A 24,662-nucleotide genomic window follows, 5' to 3' on the forward strand; every position below is an offset into this window, starting at 1 on the left:
CCTTATAGATCGAGTCACTAGAGAATGCTCCAATAACGGACTTAACATAAATGCAACAAAGACAAAGTTACTTGTGGTTAGTAAACAAGACGTCGGCCCTATGCAACTAATTGTCAGTGATGAATCAATAACAAAAGTTAACCATTTTAAATACCTAGGATGTTGGATAAACGAGACACTAAATCCGGATGAAGAAATTAAAACTCGTATAGAAATTGCAAGAGGAGCATTTGTGAAACTTAGATCTATTCTGAGCAACTCTCAGCTGAACTTACAACTAAGAATCAAGTTCCTAAAATGTTATGTGTATCCTGTATTACTATATGGATGTGAAACCTGGATCATGAAGGTTAACATGATGAACAAATTAGAAGCCTTTGAGATGTGGTCATACCGTAGAATGCTCAGAATATCTTGGGTTCAACGCATTTCTAACAGAGAAGTCTTAAACAGAGTAGGTCAAGGCGAAGGTGACTTAATGAAGATGATAAAAAAAGAGAAAACTTGAATATCTGGGGCATATAATGAGAGGTAGCAGATACAGGATGCTGCAGTTAATACTCAATGGAAAGATCGACGGAAAAAGAGGAATTGGTCGAAAGAAATATTCATGGCTCCGAAACCTTCGTCAATGGACTGGCTTATCAGCAGATCAATTGTTACATGCCGCACAGGATCGAGAACGATATCGGCAAATTGTTATGGAAGCTACCCACGCCTAAAAATTTGGGCACGGTACTTAAAGAAGAAGATTACAAACAAGACCGAAAATACATCGTAAGACTAACTAATAACGTAAGCTAACCGAAGTAATAAAATAAACGACAAAGTACCACAAACGATGGTGGCACCACAAGAATTATTGTATAAAGGTAATCAGTCCCGGACTAGTTCCCTTTATACGCTCAACAAAAATTTTATCGTGCAATATTTTGCGTATAGTGAGAGATACAAATTTCCTTTATAGACTCATCGATCCGTCGACGTTGGTTTAACAAAATGTATATCTCACTTTAATTTCGTACGGAAGTGGACTTATTCCCTTTATATAATAAGCGATTCAATTGTAGTAGCCAAGGGCACTTAGAAACGGACTTGGAATTGTAAAGGATTGGAACCAAAAGAACAAGAAATCAAGGACGAACTACAAAATCGTAAAATAATAACAGAAACAAAAAAAAACTTTGTGTAATGAAATATTTGAACGGTTAAACCATGATATACCCTGGCATAGATCAAACTAAAGAGCTTGCTACGGTGTAGCTATACTGATAGACAGTTGACACCTAGAATAGAAAGCTAATCAAACAAAAATAAATGAACGAATAATGTTGTAACGGGTAGTTCTTTTGGACAACAAACCCACTAAAACATAGGTTAATTAAATTAAATTAAATTAATTAAATTAAATAAAAAATATATTCTTGCTCTTTCAATACAAAAATCAAAAATAATAAAATAAAACAGTACTCTGGTCTTCGTTCTGCCTCCGAAGAAAGATCCCTGTGCGGTTGTCTGTAAAAGAAAAACCAAATTGTATTTTACTACTATTTATCAAAATGCAGTAACAAAATACAAGAAGCAATCCCGATATTCCTCAATACAGAATCAAAATATCAACAACCACACACATACCACACGACTGGAGACGGGCGATCGCTCAATGCGCGACCACCAACTAAGCAATCCTTCAATTCAGAACCGCTTCTGGCAGGCTCCGACTCGTACGTCCCAACCCAATTAGCTCACTAAGTCAGTACAGTAAAACCAATTTGTCTGCAACCGTGATGAGAAGAGATGACAGACGTTCGTTTATGCGGTGCAAGTGACCTTGCGGGTTTTTGTTAACTCTGTTTACCTGTACGTTAGTTAGCCATGCATTTTAGAAGGTCAACGCCCTGAAATACTGACTATTGTTCCTCGCTGGCTCGCTTTTATACCTTTGACTGGCCACCTCTCTCTACCTTGGCTGCTTCGTGGTGGGACGTACACTATCTATCCAAAGTCAGTTGAAAATTACAATTTTACGAGGAGGTTCAAATATATTATTTAACAGATCTGTTTTCTGTATGAAGCGCTGTACGCAACATAACCAATATATTACAGGATATTACCGTTGCACCTCAATCCGTGCAGCGAGAATACGAGGATATCTTACATAGCTTGGTTACGTTGCGTACAGTGCTTCGTGCAGTAAAAAAGATCTGTTAAATAATATATTTGAACCTCCTCGTAAAATTTCAATAATTGACTTTGGATAGACAGTAGATCGATCGCGTATACGGTTCGATTTTTCGGCGTCGAGGCAGTGCGCGTTCGGTATACAGAGAGGTTCAAAAATTATGGAATAAGTTCATTTTTTCTAAAGTAGGTGACTCTGAAAAATCCCGAGACAGGTCGATTTTTATTTCTAAATTGTAATTTTTTGAAATATATGCCGTAATAATGACGTCATCCATTTGGGTGTGATGACGCAATCGATGATTTTCTTAAATGGGAATAGGGTCGTGTGGTAGCTAATTTGAAAGGTTATACATACAATTATTTATTCGTATATAATATCACAAGAGAGAAAATTTTGCCGGCAATATTTTCGACTGGTATGAAAGTTTGTTGCCTGGCAATTTTCGCGAATTAAATATTGACTTAAATCACGAGACGTCAGTCGAGTGATTTTGTCAAAATTTCATAAGCGAAAATTACCAAAAAGCAACGATCTTGAATGAAACCAGGAGAAAATTTTGCCGGTATATAATTTTCTCTCGAATAATATTCGACAAGACTATTTCACGAGTCAATTAATGCACCATATTAACGAAATATAATCTTTATTTATTTGTTATTACCAGACACTTTCGTGACGGATCTGTCATAATTTTGTCGCTGAGAAATCACGTCGCTAAGGAGTTTTGTCCAAAAACCATACATACTTATAGACGTTTCACGTAAATTGTCAAGGTCAAGACAGCAAATTAGTTACCATTCCAATCCAGAGATGTCGCTGTCAGTCAATTCTCTTGTCATATTTAACAACTGACAGTTGACAATTAAATTAATTTGTTATTTACTTTTTATTTTACAGTTTGTGGCTTAAATATTTTATTATAGTGGTGTTACGTTTTTAATTAGATTTAATCACAATTTTAATCAATTGTATTAACCTCCTCTCCGTTTTTGTGAGTAGAATTTTTAGTTTACATTGATCATCCCGTGTTGTGTATCTCCACATTTAAAAAAACAATATAATAGATCCTGAAACAGTTTATTCCAATATACAAGTGTGTCATCAACATTTCGGGCCTATATATTTTTGGAAGTTTGTGAAAGATTATAAGGTATTTAGCTAAACAATCATCCTACAAGATTATTTCAAAAATTTTCATTCAACTCAATATTACACATCAGTGCTTTCACGTGACACATGGCAGTAGTGTTTATAGCATTTTGAAAACAAATTGGAATATTTGAAGTTTTCAGTAAAACATTGAATAAAACATTGAATTGTCTTTCTGTTGTTTTAATTTCCTGCGAAATTTCATCAAAAATCCCGCAAAATTTATAATTTGAAATTCCCACGTAACAAATTTGTCAATTTAGTTCCCATTCCAATCAAGAGATGGCGTTAATTCGATCCGAAAGATTAACATGGCCGTGAAACGTCTATGAGTATGTATGGTTTGTGGTTTTGTCAGTAGGAAACGATGCGTTGCTATGACGTTTTATCAGTTAAAAACAGTCTAGTCAAATAATCATTGCTTTTCGCTTAAATTAAATGTTCATACTACCAAGAGGCAGATGGGTGGCTGTTTGACATTTAATTTAAGCGAAAAGCAATGTTTATTTATCACACAAACATTTTTTATATTCTCTGACAGGAGTAAAATGTATTTTGAGTTAAAAAAATTACATACGTTCTTCTTTTTGTTTCAATTTAATTCAAAAATTATTTTTTAGCCCACCCTGTATAAATAATAATGTTAAGGTTTATATTAGCGAATCAAAGATATATTTTTTCTTATGGAACACCCTGTATTTGACTGAATTTTTTAATTGTCCGCAAAAATACGGTATAGTTTCATAAGGCTTCCCTATACCTCTGTACAGAATGTTCTGAGTTATGTTGACTTTTCTTAAAATGTAAAGTTTTAAAAGAAGGCTTATTCTCAAGTTATTTACGAAATTATAAAAACATTACTTTTACATCTAAATAGTTGGATATTGGTTGAATGTATTCCATGATTAATTATTACACATTTGTCTACAGGGTGTTTAAAATTTACAGTTTCAATGTGTCATATGATGCTTATTTTAAATGGAACACCATGTATATTAATAAATAATTATACTAAACAAGTTTACCTCTTTCGAATGGTAGGTATATGGATGTCCTATACCTAGGTGTCATAGTTTTTGCGTAATTTACAATTATTTAAATTCTTAATCTGTAAATTTTAAAACAAAAGATATAGGTAATTAATGTCATTGTATGACATTGTCAGTTTATGACAGTACGGTCTGGTAATTATCAAAACTATAAACATTGGTGTATGATATTTAATTTTTTTTTACTTAAAAATGGCTTTGGCAGAGCCAATTACATTAAAATTTAATTATTCCTAAAAATGAATAATCACGATATCTATGAAAGAGTAGACATGCTACTTTTCATTGGGGAATATTTTTAAAATTGTCTCTTAGCTTCTTAAATTTACGCTTAAAGGTATCCTGATAGAAGACACCCAAAAAGGACGTTTTTGAGAGATTTCTCGATAAATTCCGTGCTACTGGTAATGTTGCATAGGTACGAAAAGTTAAATAAAAATAAACCATTTATTTTTAATGACGTCAACGAACTTGATGTCCTGCTTTCTGTTACGGAAAACCCAAATACTAGTAAGTGAAAAATTTCGAGTCAATTGGAAATCAGTCAAACGAGTGTATGTAGAATACATAAGAAAAACCACTATCATCCGTATAAAACTCAACTACACCAGCATTAGACAGAACAGGAACGTTTAACTTTTCGTTAATAGACTTAAGAATTTGGAGAAGATCCTGATTTTTTTTAAGAATGTATTGTGTACAGAAGAATCTACCTACTTTTCATAATAATCGTCTAGTTAATAGACATAGCTTTCATTTTATTATGATACAGTAAACAAACATTTTACTGTTGATCACCAACACCGATAAAGTGTTAATGTTTGGAGCAGTATTCTGACCGAGTACGTTATCGATCCATATTTTTTTGACGAAAATCTGAATAGAGCAGCTTTTTTAAATTACTTAAAACAAGTTTTTTGGATCCTTCTTAAAACCTTCCACTTAGCGTGCGAACAAACATGTGGCTCCAATTGGACGTAGCTCCTGCTTATCTTTGACGTGATGTTAAGAACAACCTCAACATAAAATTTAGAAATAAATGGATAGATAGATTCGGTCCATATATTTGGCCACCTAGGTCACCAGGATTGACCCAGATGAATTTTTTTAAATGGGGTTATATTAAAAATATTGTAAATGCTACACTTCCTACCCTAATACTTCAGATGACATTTTTATGAAATTAAGAATTTCGAACGCTTTTGCGTCTATCTATAACACCAGCTATGTTAAATAATGTAAACAAATAATTTAAAATCGCTTGTTATATAAACATTTTGAACATGTATTACATAACTGAATTTTTTTACTTATAGTAAGTTGTGATTCATTTTGTATTTAGTTATTTTCTTAATATTATTACTTAATAACGAAAAAATTTATTTTACAAATCAGCAAATAAAAATATATCTACATATTTATTTACAACTACACTCTATAACAACTATGCCAAGATGATGGGTTTAAAAATCGAGAGTGACTATAAATATTTTTAATATCGATGTACCGTTTAAGAAAATTTTAAATTACGCAAAAACTATGACTCCTAGTTATAGAACATATACCATATACCATTCGAAAGAGGAACAACCTGTTTTTAGTATAATCCTTGATTAATATACATGGTGTTTTAATAAAATAACCATCATATTATGCTACATTGAATAATCCAACAATGAAACTGTAAATTTTGAACACCCTGTAAATAAATGTGTAATAATCAAGCATGGAATGCATTAATTATAAGACAGTTACCAGACCTTATTGTCATAAAATGACAATGTCATACAATGACATTAATTAACTTCATCTTTTGTTTTAAAATCGATTTACACATTAAGAATTTAAATAATTGTAAATTTCGCAAAAACTATGACACCTAGGTATAGGATATCCATATACCATTCGAAAGAGGTAAATTTGTTTAGTATAATTATGTATTAATATACATGGTGTTCCATTTAAAAGAAGCATCATATGACACATTGAATACTCCACTAATGAAACTGTAAATTTTGAACACCCTGTAGACAAATGTGTAATAATTAATCATGGAATATATTCAACCAATATCCAACTATTTAGATGTAAAAGTAATGTTTTTATAATTTCGTAAATAACTTGAGAATAAGCCTTCTTTTAAAACTTTACATTTTAAGAAAAGTCAACATAACTCAGAACACTCTGTACATAGGTATAGGGAAGAATTATAAAACTATACCTTATTTTTTGCCGACAATTAAAATATTCAATAAAATACAGGGTGTTCCGTAAGAAAAAATATAACTTTGATACGCCGCAATTTATTGGGACACCCTGTATATTTCAAAATAATTTTAAAATGTAGCTTTTATCAACTGACAAACTATTCAATTTAAATTTTTTTTCAAATCTTTTACCATTTCGCTGTAATCTTCCGTCGCGTTAGTGGTGACTCACCCTGTATATATGTCAAAAAAATCATAATTTAAAAATAAAAATCAACCTGTCTTGGGATTTTTCTCCAAAGTGGCCTATTCTCAAAACATGAATTTATTCCATAATTTTGAACCTCTCTTTATACAAATCATTACAGTATCAGTAAAATTAATATCTTATAGAGGTCATATCACACGTATTTGCGTGTAATGCTTCAGAGGAGGGTAGAATTAGTACATATATATCTATCCTTATTTAAGTGCCGTCTCTCAATCGGAGTTTGGATAGCACCATCACTACCTTTACTATATCTACTGCTGTTTTGAAGAGTTATATTGAACTGCATTTAAACCAGTGCCTTAAGATTTTCAACCAGGACACTCTCCTTCTTCCCTCACTCCTTCCTCCTCTTATCTTTCTCTGTATTTTGAATCTTAGCAGCGTATATCGCTGTCTCTTCATTACGTGTCCTACATATTCTAACTTTATTATTTTTATTGTGTTTATCACTAAGTACTCTTTGCTCATTTCTCGCAATACTTCCATGTTCGTTTTCTTCTGTGTCCATGTTATTCTAAGCAACCTTCTGTAACATTTCAAATGACTGTAGTTTATTTACGTGTTTTTGCTTGAGTGTCCAGCTTTCAAGTCTATATAGACCAGTAAGGATCTGCGAAAAAACGTCTATTTTTGGATGTGAGAGGTGGCATTCGGGTTTTTGCAGATAAAGTTAGGTGACACCTTCAGTAATAATAATTAACTTATGCTCCTTCTCAAATATACCCGGAACATTAATAAAAAAATTAAAATATTTAAAAATTTCGAAAAACATCGATTTTTTTCTGCTTTCTTTGCTTATAACTTTAAAACGATTCGTTTTGGAACAAAGTCGTAGAGAAATAAAATAAAGATAATTGAATTTTGTATGATATACGACTGGTAAAAAATGTCTTAAGGTATTACCTTTTCTGCAATATAGCAATAAATACAAAATAAGGGGGCAAAATAAGTCTGTTGTTATTCAATATTTTTTAACCACTTCGGTGGCACTTAGAACCTTAGTAATTCGCTTAGGAAATTCTTATAGCATACTTAAACCGTGTACCAAATTTCATTAAAATCGGCCTAATAAATTTTGCATAATAAATTTGCAATCTAAATGTTTTTAAAAAAGTTCAAATTTTTTAAAATCTTTCTGAACAAAAAGTAGACCATTTAGAAGTTGGCTAATTTTTTTACATATAAAGAGGTGCTCTACCTATCTAATACACTTTACAGAATTAAAATCGGATTATTTAAGAGCCTCAGCAATGTTGTAAATTTATAAACAATTTTTTGGCTTATAAACAAATAGCTTTGTTTATTAATAAAAAAATTAATTTTTAGCAATGCAAATAATTAAAACCGGTATAATTTGACTTAAACTTTCAAATGCTGTCAGCAGAATTGCTATTTTATTTTTTAATCAAACGTTATTCGCGTTCAAAAATTGCAATTTCTAGATTTTTTGAAAGTTCCACCGCGTTTATCTCGAAAACTATGCATCCTACGAAAAAACTTGTAAGAACATTTTTTGCTTAGAATTACCCAATAAATACAAAAAAATATTTTATTTTGCGAAAAATCGATGTTATGTAATTCCTCAAGTTCTTTGTTTATAACAATCTTATCAACATCCGGATCAACTGTTACCCAAAAAATTCGTGTTCTACGGGTCAAAATACATAAAAAAACTTGGGTAAGTCCATCTAAATAAAGGAGCCCGCAGCACCCCCTCCTGGCCACAGCACTAATTTGTTTATAAGCCAAAAAATTGTTTATAACTTTAAAACGTTGCTGAGGCTGCTTAAATAATCCGATTTTAATTCTGTAAAGTGTATCAGAGAGGTGGAGTACTTCTTTATATGTAAACAAATTGACAAATGTTTGTATGGTCTAGTTTTTGTTGTGCAAGATTTTAAAAAATTTTAATTTTTTAAAATAAGTTTAGATTGCAAAATTATTATGCAAAATCTAGTAATTCAATTTTAATGAAATTTGGTGTACGGTTTTAGCACATTACAAAAATTTTCTAAGCGAATTAGGAAGGTTCCAAGTGTAACCTAAGTGATGGAAAATCATTGAATAAGGACAGGCTTGTTTTGCCCCCTTATTTTATATTTATTGCTATTTTGAAGCAAGGGTGATAAATTAAGACATTTTTAACTAATCGCGTGTGATAGAAAATTTAATTATCTTTGTTTTATTCATATACGACTTTGTTCTAAAATGAATAGTTTTTAAGTTATAAGCAAACAAAGTAGAAAAAAAAACGAAATTTGTTGAAATTTTTTAAATATTTTATTTTTTTTATTAATGTTCCGGGCATATTTGAGAAGGAGCATAAATCAATTATTATTAACGAAATTATCACCTAACTTTATCCGCAAAAATCTGAATGCCACCTCTCACATCCACCTAAAAACAGATCCTTACTGGTCTAATATTGTAGTATCGAAAACACGTAACACCTCAGAGCTCTTTCTCTCAGTTCTGATCTAATCATTTTTGCTATTTCTATCTTGGCCCTTAGTTCTGTTGTTTGATTATTATTTTCTGAAATCCAGGTTCCTGGGCATTTGTATTTTCAACCATTATTATCGGGACATCTCCCCTGGTCCGAACCTAGGGATTTTGCCGCCCTGGGCAAGATCGGTGGCCGCGCTCCCGCTTCCTCACTTGGTAGACAAAAATTGGCTCCCTCTAAAATTTGCCGCCCTGGACAGCCGTCCAGGTCGCATACCCCTGGGGGCCGGCCCTGCATCGACCAAATGAATGTTTGCATTTTTTTCTTGTTATTATAATATATTTACTCATATTCACTTTTAGTCCATATTTTTCAAAGAAGCTGCTTGTTTTATTTAGTAGTAGTTGGGGTTGTTCAACAGAGCTTGCCATAATAACGCTGCGATTTGCGCATCTTATTTTGTTAATAGATCTTCCGTTAATTATTATTCCTTCACTTTCAGATACTAATGCTTCTTCAAAAATGGATTCACTAAATACTATAATGATTTATTTACTGATTTATATTTTTAACACTTAATTTATATTATGGTAAATATACTGATTTATATTTAAATAAAAACACTTAATTGTCATGGTCACACACTTTATTTATTAGGAATATTCCACTTCTCAGCACCAATGTAATGATTTATTTAGTGATTTATATTTTTAACACTTATATTTAAATAAAAACACTTAATTTATATTCTTTTATTACACAAACTTATTATTTAATTTATTTAATATTTACAATCTTTTATCTTTCACTAAAACATATACTTACTAACACATACATAAATTTATCTCAATATTACAATTATTTATTTTTTTACATTTCAAACCACACGCGGTAACAACTAAAAACTAACAGTGGGGGCGAGCCGTGTAACAATACATTAAATAGTAATAGAGATATAATATATCCCAGTCTAACTACTCTCCCGATTTCAATTTTTGAACTGGGTTCTTTATCTATTACATATTGTGCTCTTTAATTCTAGTGATTTTTTATTGTTCTTAAGTCCATTTTGTCTATGGTTTTTTGTCTTTAGAATTTAGACGAATATTTCATGTCTCATGTCAAATTCTTCTTAAAGTGCTCTCTCCTCAATGGAAATTGGCTACTACAATAGGGAACTTGCATAAATTTTTAAATTCGAAAAAAATGTTATAAATCACAACACAATATAATTTAAAACATGTATCAAAGATAAAAAAGTTTTGTTTGTCTTTCGTTTGGCCCCTAAAGACGATTAAAAATTCAAATTAAAACAGGTGGTCCAAAACGCTTCGTGACGTCACTTGGTTTTACATTTACATTTTTCCAATAAAGTAAACAGAATTTTAAATTAGACGTTATAAACGTCAGTAGAAAATACATTTATGTGACGTTACAAGTGTTTTTGATCGTTTGAACTATTCATAGAAAAATTCGTACTTTTACAAAATGGTTTTATTTTCAGTAGGAAACCTTCGTTCCTTTCCTTCAAAAACAGTATAAAACTACAAATTTAACAAACTGGTATATATTATTACAATGACATACGATAAATGTCATTTATATTTTTTACAAATATTTTTGACTTATTCCACGACGATGAGCTTGCCAAATACCCAAGTAGGTGGAGGCCAATAAACTAAAGAAGGAGAAGAAGAATATACCTAAATATTAGGTTGTGTCTAGGTGTACGTTACCGTGTACGCAAATAAAAAAGTTAGAGTGTCAGTGATTTCTTATTTTTTATTTGTTTAGTGTTTGTTTTTAAATTAACTACGGAGTGTGGACAATTATTTAGTTCTATTAATGAGAACATTAAGAACATTTTAAAACAGTACGAAAAAGATTAGAGACTATAAATTAATATATATTTTTTTTAGTTATAAATGAAATAGTATGTATTACCGTAAAACATTACAATAAAAAGAAGACCTAAAGCTTTCACAATAATAATTAACTTGTTCTGAAGCTATTATCCTTGTGGCATTTTTGTAATCAACTATTCTAAATGGGAACTAAGCCACAATTTAACCAAAAAATGATTTTATTAACGTTTCGACGTCTAAATCGGACGTCGTTGTCAAAATACAAAATATTATTAAATTAAACAAAAATGGTGTTGCTTAGTAAAAAATTTTTCTAATAATTTATTTAATCTGACTAATTTTTGTATTTTGACAATGACATCCGATTTGGACGTCGAAACGTTAATAAAATCATTTTTTTTAGTTAAATTGTGGCTTATTTCCCATTTAGAATAGTTGATTATAATAATTAACTTACGAATAAAAATTATTTTAGCAATATTTTGTACGTGTCATATCAACTAAATACATATATTTATTTTGCTAACCTAAATATATACTTTTATATATACATTGATTTATTACAATTAAGTTTGAAACATCTAAATAGTTCTGCTTCCCTTCCCTTAACAAGTATTTTTCTATCAAACAAACACTAAACATATCAAAATATCATGTACCAAAATATACAGTCACTGCGCACGTTAAATAATGAAGTCACTGGCTTGATCAAGTTTAATTCGCGTGTACCTAACTTTTTTATTTGCGTACACGTTAGAGTGTACCTAGACACAGCGAAATATAACCATAATAATAACTAATGTAAAACTATGTGACGTCACGGGTCGTATGAACTATTTTATACCGCAGAAGACTTTAAATATGTATTTCTAAGTTATTACGAGTTTTTGAAGCGTGAAATTTCGGAAATCTCATTTTTAAACAAAACTGAACATTATTATGTAACAAAAAAAAATGTGCAAGTTCCCTATTGCAGACTCTTGTCTGCCTTCAGCTGTTCTTATTAGCTATTCAAAATTTAGCCGTAGACTCCAATTTATTCATGGTTGCTGTTTTGAGAGTCCACGTTTCAACTGCATAGAGAACAGTCGACCAGACGTAGCATTTTGATAAACGTAGTCGAATTTCGAGGTTTATTCGAGAATCACATAGCAGTCTTTTGATTTTTTTGAAGATTTTCTGGCCTATCTATTATCGATCTTATTTCTAGATCAGGATTTAGGCTGCTATCGATCCAATACCCCAGGTGCTTAAATTTATTGACCCTTCTAAAATTTTCCCGTAGCCGCAAAAGCAACCGAAATCGTCGCACCCTTGCATCAGGATAATGCGAGCTCTCACACGGCTCTTATAACATGCGATTATTTGAAGGCAAAAAACGTCCATTGGTGGGTCATCCAACACTGTCCGGATTTGGAACCGTGTGAATTCTTTGCGTTCGCGACAATCAAAAACATACTACACAGTAATCGTCTTAAGATAAAATGCTAGTTGAGACGGATTCATATTTTTAGATACCTATTTCAGACTGGCATAAATGTTTCCTCGAGTGATTTGTTTGAAAACTTTGGTGTACTTGGGCTCATGCATTCCAACGCGGAAGAGTTTGAACTGGATACAGCTAGTATTTTACTTTCATGTGTGATACATTAACTGAACGATCTAAAAAATACAATATAAAATATAAATTTTTAGAATTATTAATGCCTGTGACAAAAAATTTAGTTATAATATTCGTTTTATTACAGGAACTAGCAATTGAAGAGTTTAATGAAAGGGTAAGGTACCTAAAGTTTGTTTTCAACAGTTTGTCGATGCCATTTTTTTAATTTGTGTTTTTGGTTGCGCAAATCTCTTATTTTAGCTTGGTGTTTATCTGAAAATATTTTTTGCTTTTTGACATTTTTGCGATATTTTTAGTAAGATTTATTTATTTTGGTTTAAGTACTGTCTTTTGGACTAATTTAATAATTTCCCTTTGAATTTACTTTAGTTTGTATTAAAAACTATATATTCTCAAAAAAAACTAAAGATATTGAAACGGGTAGTTCTTTGCGAACAACAGACTCAGAACACTGGTTCAAAATAAATAAATATATCCTGGATTTTTATATACAAAGTAAAATAAAACAATATTCTGTTCTTCGCTCCGCCTCGAAGAAAGCCCCCTTGGCGGACGTCTGTAAAAAAACTAAAATTGTATTTACTACGATCAAAAAATGCAATAACAATGGCTATAATTACGCACAGACTCGCAACCGCGTTATACCTTAGCACAGTATAACCACACACGCAATCTCGCAATCAAAGAATTAACGACTATACACACCGATACCCTTACAACAACTCTAGGCCGGAGATGGAAGCAACCGCTCACTACACGGTTACACGGATTTTGTTTAATTACAAGCGAAGCGCCTCTTCAATACAGAGTTGCTTCGCCCCGACAGGCTCCGACTCAATCCGTCGCAGCCCAGTTGGCTTACTTACTCAGTACGTTAGTTAGACAGAGAGTCTAGAGCTTAACGCCGCAAGACTGGCTGGCCTGATTTTATACCTCTGACTGACCACCTCTTTTCTACAATATTCTTTCCTATTTTCTTTATGTATATTTTCTCCTTTGGAGGGACTTTTCGAAATGGTATTTTTATTATTGTCAAGCACTTAAATTCCTACATCCTAGTATTTTAATTTATGGTAATATATGCTGGAGATTATTAAATCTGTTTGATTTCCTGAGCCTTGGGCTCGAGTTGCACATGCTTTGGAACTCACGCTTTAGTCAAATATTTTGGACCTACGAAAATGGCTGATATCCTACGTTGATACACAAATGCTTTATTGTACCAAGGTAAGTGAATTCCACAACTGAATGTGCACTAACTTCTCGATTTCAGCCTGCCACATTAAATACAGACAGGTTATGATGGTCTTAGCTGCTTTAGTATATAGAACTATCACGATTGAGTTCACAAATGGAATAATACATAGCATTAACAAATTTTCACCCCATTTTCTTCTTCATGAAAATCTTTTGTGGTGTTATACAGTTCTTCTTCAGAACATATCAGCCTAAAATACCCTTCCATGAGTCGACTTCCGTCATATTGAGGCGCACATGGAGTTTCATTGATGAAGTTTATTAGGACATCTTTTATTCTATTTTAGGATACCCTTAACGGATAAACTTAATAAGTATCATCATTCTGCTTAGTTATGTTCCTCAACTTTCTTCTTTGAGCTACCAATATGAAATGTCAATATACCTTACGTTTATGGGTGTTTTTTCGAATGGTGGAAAAATCTTTCTCTAATGTTGGTTTCTGTCTTGATATCGCGGGGACTGGTAACCCAGGTCCCAATAATATGGAATACATAAAGATTTATACATACAAATCCTGAATCTTCTTTATTTTCAGTTTATTTTCATCCACTTTTGTGAGTATAAAGGAACTATCTTGCTAAAGATTATTGCCACGGTAAACGACAAGTCGTGAATGACATTTTAGATTCCCTTGTCTACTAGTTCACCACTCTGTTTTGCTCTATATTTACATCTTAAAAGGCATCAGAGGACAATAATCCGAATTTTAAATTATCCGCCTCTTTTAACTTTACATACAAATTCGTTCACGGTATAATATGCCTTTACTTGACATGTAACTGTTTTCTTGGTCCCCTGACATTAATTTACTTAGCTCATTATTTCAAGGTGGAACAGCCTGATATTTTCTCTCTTATTTATGTCTTTGATTTTTACTTTGTTTTATTAGTTCACTGACACACTTCGCTACTTCGCATTAGTTTGGAATATTATAACCTCATGTTACGCTTAACGCCCAGTGATTCCCAAAGTGGTCTATATCGACCCCCGGGGGTCGATGAGAACCTGCAAGAGGTCTACGTGGATGAATAGAAAAATTGGGGTCGGTGCTTTGCGCAATAATATTTTAATACTTACGGGTTCTTTATTTTATTCTAGCGAGTTTTAATTCATGCACTTATTTTTATTTTTTTATTATTAAACCTTTATTTTAATACCCTGTTGTGATTTCCTAAAACTCTTTATTTTTTTAGATAATTATATGAGTCCAGATACTGTTAACAGCACATCTGACAAATATGGTTTTATGATACCGGATGATAAAATCTTCAAACATCACCATTACGACGAGATGATTAAATTTATGGAAAGTTATAATAATACTTACAGCTCCTTTACTAGGATGCATTCCATAGGAAAAACTGTTCAAGGAAGAGATCTTATGGTATTCGTGATTGGAAATACACCAGATCATCACGTGGCCGGTAATAATAAATTAAATATATACATAGGGTCTTTTCTTAAGCGCTTCTTATATACATATTAATAATTTACTTTTTATCATGAAGAAATAGTCAGTGGAGTAGAATGTAGCAGTGAAAGTGAAGGATTATTAAAATTTCGTATTTTATTCATCACAAACTAGTAGTTTTATTTTTAAAATATAATGATAATCAAAATGAAGTAATTAAATATACAGGGTGTAACGAAAATACAGGTCATAAATTAAATCACATATTCTGAGACCAAAAATAGTTCGAATGAACCTAATTTACCTTAGTACAAATATGCACATAAAAAAAGTTACAGCCCTCTGAAGTTACAAAATGAAAATCGATTTTTTCGAATATATCGAAAACTATTAGAGATTTTTTATTGAAAAAGGACATGTGGCATTCTTATGGCAGGAACATCTTAAAAAAGAATTATAGTGAAATTTGTGCACCCCATAAAAATTTTATGGGGGTTTTGTTCCCTTAAACCCCCCCCCCCCAAACTTTTGTGTACGTTCCAATTAAATTATTATTGTGGTACCATTAGTTAAAATCAATATTTCTAAAACTTTTTTTGCCTCTGAGTATTTTTTCGATAAGCCAGTTTTTATCGAGTTACGGCTCCTTTTTTAATATGTTTACATAAAAATTTTATGGGGGTTTTGTTCCTTTAAACCCCCCCAAATATTTGTGTATGTTCCAATTAAACTTTTACTGCGGTACCATTAGTTAAACACAGTGTTTTTAAAACCTTTTTGCCTCCTTATATTTTTTCGAGAAGGCACTTTTTATCGAGATGTGACTTCTTTTTTAATATGGTTCAAAATATACCTAAAAATGTAAATCATAAATAAATTTTCATATTATTACCAAGTCTCCATAATCGTACTTAGCCATATACAAATATGTGGTGGATTTGACAAATATTCAAAATATCTCGATAAAAACTGACTTTTCGAAAAAGTACTAAGAGGCAAAAAGTTTTTAAAATAGTGTGTTTAACTAATGGTACTACAATAATAATTAAATTGGAACGCACACAAAAGTTTGAGAGGGTTTAAAGGAACAAAACCTCCATAAAATTTTTATGGGGTGTCCAAATTTTACTATAATTTTTTCTTAAGATACTACTACCATAAGAATGCCACATGTCTATTTTCAATAAAAGATCTCTAATAGTTTTTGATATATTGGAAAAAATCGATTTTCATTTTGTAACTTCAAAGGGCTGTAACTTTTTTTATGTGTACATTTGTACTAAGGTAAGTTAGGGTCAATCGAACTATTTTTGGTCCCAGAATATGTGATTAAATTTAATAAAAATAAAAAAAAAATTCCTCTTGGTAAAAAGTATATTAGTTTAAAAAGCCCTAAAGGGCTACAAACATATGAACAAAACGTTTTCGCTCTGTAACAAGAGCATCATCAGTGTTACAAGAACATGGTGAGCCAACCAAAAAATACAAAGGTCAAAGCCTTTCAAAAAACTGACAAAAGTCTTATATAAAAGATAACATCGCAAAATCCAAAGGATGGATAAAATTCCTAAGGATAAGGCCCTATAGCAACATATGACTCCCACACGTTGTAAGTGGGTCAAAAGGTAACTAGGTCATTCTGTTATAAGAGACCTTTTGACCCATTTACAACATGTGGGAGTCATATGTTGCCATAGGGCCTTATCCTTAGGAATTTTATCCATCCTTTGGATTTTGCGATGTTATCTTTTATATAAGACTTTTGTCTGTTTTTTTAAAGGCTTTCACCTTTGTATTTTTTGGTTGGCTCACCATGTTCTTGTACCACTGATGATGCTCTTGTTACAGAGCGAAAACGTTTTGTGCATATGTTTGTAGCCCTTTAGGGCTTTTTAAACTAATATACCTTTTACCAAGAAGAAATTTTTTTATTAAATTTCACTTGTAATTAATGGTATACAGCCAACTACAGGAAGTTCTTCCTTGTGGATGATTAAATTTATGACCTGTATTTTTGTTACATCCTGTATATACAAGGTTACTGATGAAAATGTAAATGATGATAAAATCATTAAACAAAATATCTAAAGAACAAAATTAAGATTTTTAAATTTTACAGAACTTAAATGTGTGGTGTTATTATAAAAAAATATTAACAATTCAGTAATAAGCAGACATAAAATTTCATTCATGCACATAATATAGTCAAAACGCCCGATAAGAAGTAGTCACTTCTGTGGGCACCCCCAAATTACCATGCTCCGTTTTTTTAATTTTTATTGTGTTTTTCTTTTGTACTAACCGATTTGTCTTCTTTTAGGAAAACCAGAATTTAAATATATTGCCAATATTCATGGAAATGAAGTAGTTGGTAGGGAACTGTTATTATATTTAATAAAATATATATGTGAAAGATATGGCGCCGATGAAAGGATTACGAAATTAGTAAATACTACAAGAATTCACATTCTACCCAGTATGAATCCTGATGGTTATGAAATAGCAAAAGAAGGTAAATTATTTTTAATTGCAAATCGTGATTTTTTTTGCTTATGGAAGTAAGAATTTGAAGGTGACACAGAACAATTTGCTTGAACAAGTTTAAATACAGGGGTAGAGGTGGCAAGTCAGCTGACGTAATCGAAAACGATGCATGACTCTCGCTATGCAATGTCGGAAAATACTAACCTAGAGTGACAAAATGACAATTGTCATTTTAACCGTTGACATTGTGAAAGTCCTGCCACGATCGAGAACTTTTGCGTCAAATTATCTTTATTCTCATCATTTATTGGTTATCGATTACACGTATTCTAAACGTCAACCAATTATACATCCATAGAAGTCTTTTTTTTTAATATTTCTCCATATTTCTTTAATTTGTTTTATGTTAATTAAATTAAATGAATTATTGAGTATACTGAGAAGCTAGACCGAGTCTTCAAATAAAATAAATAAATTCATAAAACCTATTAAATCATAAAATTCTCAAAACTGTGTGATCTATTGCAGTGTTCTAAAGAGTTTCCGAGATATATTTATGTTACACTGACCTGCTTACAGTGAATTGTATTGCCAAATACGTTGACGGACAGAACGTCTATAGACGTCTTATTTCCATTGATGTAATGTGACACAACGTCTATAGACGTTGAATTTTTCCCTATTCTACTTTGCAAAATACATATAGTGTCACAACCAGTGGCGGCTCGTGACCTCAGTATGTGGGTAGGCGACACATATACCTTTATATATACTCTATACTGTACGCTATACTTTACATATTATGTACTAGTATATCTATATACACAGTGTGTCGCATTTAATATGAAGTCACCCCTATATTGCGGCAATCAAAATAAATACAGATTTAAAATTTTGCAGTCAAGCAATTGTGATGGTTCACATTTTTTAAGATAGTAATAGTCAACTCAAATTTAAATTTTAAACGCTATCTGCTGCGTATCTACAAACAGGGCGAATTTTCGGTATTTTGCTTCGCGTTAGAGATATCGAAAAAAGTTATTTGGAAAAGTTGTTCCAAATATTATTCTAACTCCACGTACCAAATTTCATGACAAAATTCGTCTTTTAGTTTTTTCAGTAGGCAGGATCCTAAAACATACTATTGGCTATCCCGAGATGCAGCTTGGGACAACCATTGTCGAAGGCGCAAACAAATGTAGCCTAGCCCCAAAAAATTCCCGGAAATTCTCGTCCACTACGGCTAGACAAGCCACAGTTACAGCGCTGTGCTTAGCGTAAAGAATGAGAGACGCTTATCATTCTGTTTTGTTCTTTAGGCGGATTTGAAAAGTGCCTGACTATAGGGTAGTGCCATAATAGAAGTGAGTAGCACTACTACGAGGAGCGTACAATAATTACAACTTCGAAGAGAAATTAAAAAGTAGCTTTTATTTTAGATACTTACGTAGTGTGTCAAAATTTATAAATTACAATTTTGAAATAAGTAATTTATATTAATAAATACTTTATTATTGTATTGTACATTTGAAGAGGTTAGGCGGCGCTTACCTTGCCTACCCTGGTCACAACACTTGCTTATACATTTATATCATTTATATCAACGTGTTAGTAATGATGGAAAAATATCGAAAGTCTGTTCAGATTGTTACATTGCTGGAAAATGGAACGAGGCAAAGGGTTGTCGCAAGGAAACTGAATGTTAGTTATCCATTTATGCAGACAACTTACCAACGATCTCTTGAGAGCGAATCTCATCAACGCGACCCGGTAGGGGTGCAAAAAGGAAGATAACAGTCATAAAAGAACACAGTCTCACTATTGCTGCATTGCGAAACCGGATGCAAACTGCTAAAATGCTCAAAAGACATATTCAGCAAATCAAAGAACAGTAATAATCAGCGTTTTCACTGTTCAACAAAGGTTAACAGAACAGGGTTTGATAGCTTGCAGTTCAGCAATGGGGCCATTACGTACTGCTGCTCACAAAAGAAGCAGACTTACATTTGCCCGTGAATACGTCAATTGGACAATAGACCATTTCGAAAAAATATTGGCTACGGATGAGTGTAGAATATCAATTCAGGCCCTTCTGTACAGAAGGGCTTGAGAACGTTATCTACCTGCACTCGGTCACACCGGGTTGCTTTTGGTGGTGGCTCAGTATTGTTTTGGGCCGGAATTTTTTTGTGGCATACGGTGATCTCCTCTTGATTGAGAGGGGCACATCAACAGCACATTGATACAGAACGGAGATCCTATAACATCATGTGATGCCACATGCTGGGTTTATTGGTAACGGTTTTGTGCTAATGACATAATGCGGATCACACTCGGCAAGGATTGTAACACAGTATCTTGAAGTTGTTGGTATTTCAAAAATGGACTGGTTTGCTCAAAGTCCAGACCTTAATCCTATTGAGCAAATATGGAGCTTTCTTAATAGGCGTGTGGGATGTCGTATACCTGCTCCAACAACATGTGAAGAGCTTCGACTGGCTCTCATTGAAGAATGGATCACTTTTCACCGAAGGGAAATCGAAAACGTGATCGGTTGTATGCCAAACAGAATGATGAGTGGTATCCAGAATCGTGGTGGGAACACGTATTATTGAAACGAGTGATACTTGTCTTTTCTTGACCCTATAATTTAATTATGGCTATAACTGCAACTGTAAGGGTACATAGAAATTTTCGATACATTTATTATTTTCTCAAATTTCTCCTTGTTTTCCATTTGTTACTAATAATCATGTCGGATTATATGCTACAAAAGTAACTGACTGAATATACAATAGATTTAACTTGACACAAATAAGAAAAAAATCAAAGATTTCTTAAATTTTGCGGGTGGCCCATTTTCTCTGACGCGCAGTGTATAATAATCACGGACGTACCGTTTCACTTCCAACTTAATGCATTAGAGAAAATTCGATAAACTGTGACGCACTGAAAGAGTTTGTTTTGATCTTTACCAAGCAACACGACCGGCTAGGCATAAGTGTATGCTAGTCGACCACGAGATGAACGAATACTGGACGATTCGATGTAATATAAGGTTCGAATTCTTATAAAGAAATCTATCATTTTCAGATTATTCGTGTAAAAGGTTGTCAACAATTCTGTATTTTTTTTAGGTGATGGATCTAGTTTGGTAGGTAGAAACAATGCTAACGATTTTGACTTAAACAGAAACTTCCCGGATCAATATGGCGAAAATCAGGTAAGTTACATTCTTTGTAATATATTACTCCTTATTTACCATCATTTTTTCTAGTTTTTATTCATTTACGTTATGTAATATTATATTCTTTTTCCTTGTAAGAAAAAATGGAGTATATGGAAAGGAGGGAAAAATTCAGCAGAAAATAAATAGATGACTCTAAGAATGAATGAGAGAGTACACATTTGAGAAGACAACAGAATTTGAGTACCTTGGAGTAACAGTTACAAATAGACGAGGCGAAGAGAGGAAAATACATGAACGGTTGTTGAAAGGTGTACAATAACTTTTACATATGTGAGAGTATGAATATACTCTCAGGGTATAATTGTGGACTGTAGTTAGGATTGTTAGTTTACTGGTTCAAGTGGGAGTATAAAGGTTTTATACAGACAATATTGATATGTAAATAAAGAGTCTTACCAAGCTGTGAGACCTTGTCCCGAACACTGAAGCCGGTCACATACGAGTTGACTGTTCCCGTTCCACGTGTCTCGCGTTTTGACTGTTGCGAAGTCGTGTGTATGGCGTCACTCCCGAATTAACTGTTCGTGCACGACTTTTGATTGTTCGTTTCAGGCCAAAAGAAAGGCTGTACCGTCAAGAGATGATCGGTACCCGCGTTGACCCTTCGAAAGGTCGTAGAGAAAAGAGGTTGCACCTTCACGTGTGGCGAGAGGTACGAGAGAGAAGCTCACCCTTCGACGTGTGTAGGTGAAGAGAATTTTTCTCAATCGCAAATTGTCTAAATATTGTCTATTGGAAGGGATGGCATTTGGAGGGGATTAACTAGGTGGTGCTGGACAGGACAGGGTTGGCCTAGTACTTTTTTAAAGTTAAGGGGTGTAATTAGAAATTTAACACAATAAAAAATATAATATTTTTGACATGTGAAAATTGAACAAAAGGTATTAAATAAGTAGGATCATTAAAGGCACTGTTGAAGGCAAGAAACGTGTCCAGGACAGCCAAGATCCGAACTTATGAAACAATAGTGAGAACAATGGTATTATATGCATGTGAAACTTTGACAATGAATAAGAAAAAGAAAAAATGCTAGAAATTTGGGAGACGAAAATCTTGAGAAAAATTGTTGGCGGTATAAAGAGCCTAAGGGGAATGACGCAGAAGACCAAACCAGGGGCTAATACATGGTATAAAAGATCCAAAATAACGCTAGAAAATCAGGGAAAAGAGAGTTAGATGGTTGGGATATGTTTTACAAATGTCATTAGCAGGAATCGTCTTAAGAATTTTGTAGGGGAGGAAAAGAAGCGGAAGACCACGAAGGAAGTGGTTTGATGCCGTCCGGACTCACATAAAAAATGGGAACAACAGACAGGGAACAATGGAATGGATATTTATTTATTTATTTAAATATTGCCAAATTATACTGTTTAAAATATAATATAATTTAATAAATTGACAATTTTCCTTATTCTTTGACAATGCCACTTAATTACCTCTACAACTTGAAAGACATGATATTTATTTTTGTAGTATAACAGAGACCCTCAACCGGAAACAAAAGCTGTGATGAACTGGGTCCTATCTGAGCCATTTGTATTATCTGCCAACCTTCACAATGGCGCCCTTGTGGCAAATTATCCGTTTGATGATACTCCCAATAATACAGCTTTAGAAAATGTTTCTCCCGATGATAAGTTATTCAAACATCTAGCTTCAACGTATGCAAACGTAAGTGTTTACTTTTATTAAAGTTTTATACAGTTGGTACAGTATAAATCCTGATACACGTCATTATCTACGTCAGAGATATAAGTTGACATTGTTGCCAAATTAATTACAAAAAGTTCTTAAATTCATTTTACATCAAATATGTCAGATAATTATTGCAGAAACAAGAATTAAGTAACAATCTTACGTTAAAAACAATTTGAGCCGCTTGTGTAATATAAAGAAGTAAAATAGAATTAAAATAACAATTTTTTCATTACTTATTTACTTTGAATTTTTTTGGTTACAGCTAACAACTAGATTTTCAAATGTTAATAAATCTTTTCTTCTTCAGCTTTATTTAGATTTCAGTTTTCTGATCGATACATTACAATAATTGTAAATATGATGGTTTTATATAGTTTGTGAGCAATGTAAAAGAAGTGCGGTGCGTAAAAAGTTACACATTAATACATACTTCTGTTTCCAGATGTTAGTATTTGTTATACTTTTTTCATCCATCTTATAGTTTTTTTTTTACAAAAACTTTATTTCATTATCAGTTTACGTAAGTCACATTTCTAGTAGCCGTACGGCTTGTTTTTAAAGGATTTCAGTTTCAATCTGTTTACCAGCATGCGTAAGATTAATAGGGCTTTTCAACGCTTCTCATTTGTTTCGGGAACTTTTATTGTATAATCTGTGTATAGTATAGGGCTTTTCATTCACAGTCATTTGTTTCGAGCTTCTGTCATGTGTCACATAATATTAATATATCTACGTCATACGTTATTGGTATTTACAATGATAAAAACCAAAGACGTATGACGTAGATATATTAATATTATGTGAAACATGACCGAAGCTCGAAACAAATGACAATCGATGAAAAGCCCTATTAATATACGACATATGACAAGTGCTCAAAACAAATGCGAACCGTTGAAAACCCTGTTATAATTATGCGTCGCTAGCTTACTACATTTCTCCAAGGAATTAACGCACCATCTTAAAAATTGGTAATTTTTAATGTCTCGAGTTTCCTAAACCTGTTTTCCGATTTAAGTGATTTTTTTAACATGTCCTTATTGTTTACCAATATCGCTATAATAATATTGTTTCTAGACAGGTAAATTGTCATTGCATACCGGGTGTACCAATCAAACCAATCAATACTATTCTAGCATTTATAAAATACTGAAATTAAAACCCAACTATAACCCCATGTTTTCTTAACATTTTGTTTTTTGATTCATTCGCTTATGTTGGATGATAAAAAAGTTAGATACTTTAACAGCTAGCCATGTTTTTCATCAATACATGGCGTTTTTAAATAAGTATGGCAAACTTTAATGACTAATTCTACATGAAAAAATTATGACAGTTTGCTTTCTATACGTTTCCAAGGTACGGGATGTTGATTTTTTTTTTGCAAACTGAGGTTTTATTTATTTCTCTAAAACCGGGTGAGATATGCAAATGAAATTTGGTGGGTTTAAGAGAAAGTTATTATGCATTTTTGACATACAATTAAGAATTTTATGTTCACCATTGGCGCACATGGGGGGTCATATTATCCGTATGCGCACCAATGGTGAACATTAAATTTCTGATTTTATATAAAACTGCGCAATAGCTACCTCTTAACACCGACCAAATTTCGTTTGCATATCTTAACCGGTTTCAGAGCAATAAATAAATCGGCAGTTTGTAAGAAAAATTTCAACACCCCCCTATCTCGGAAACGAAGCATTGGTGGACATACGTTTATAAAGCAAACTATCATTATTTTTTCATACAGAATTACCCCT

General features: G+C 32.5%; 1 protein-coding gene across 2 annotated transcripts in view; it reads left to right on the forward strand.

The window, feature by feature from the left end:
• Positions 1-24,662, forward strand: part of LOC126880443 (carboxypeptidase D) — a 156,875-nt gene that overhangs the window by 84,160 nt on the left and 48,053 nt on the right. For both annotated transcript variants that reach the window (XM_050644302.1, XM_050644303.1), the window contains 4 exons: positions 15,250-15,480; positions 17,788-17,979; positions 21,089-21,174; positions 22,675-22,872. In XM_050644302.1, the coding sequence (XP_050500259.1) occupies positions 15,250-15,480; positions 17,788-17,979; positions 21,089-21,174; positions 22,675-22,872 (707 nt within the window). The remainder of the gene's footprint in view (positions 1-15,249; positions 15,481-17,787; positions 17,980-21,088; positions 21,175-22,674; positions 22,873-24,662) is intronic.

This window comes from Diabrotica virgifera, chromosome 2, assembly GCF_917563875.1.
Source record: "Diabrotica virgifera virgifera chromosome 2, PGI_DIABVI_V3a".
In the NCBI taxonomy this organism is placed as follows: Eukaryota; Metazoa; Arthropoda; class Insecta; order Coleoptera; family Chrysomelidae; genus Diabrotica; species Diabrotica virgifera.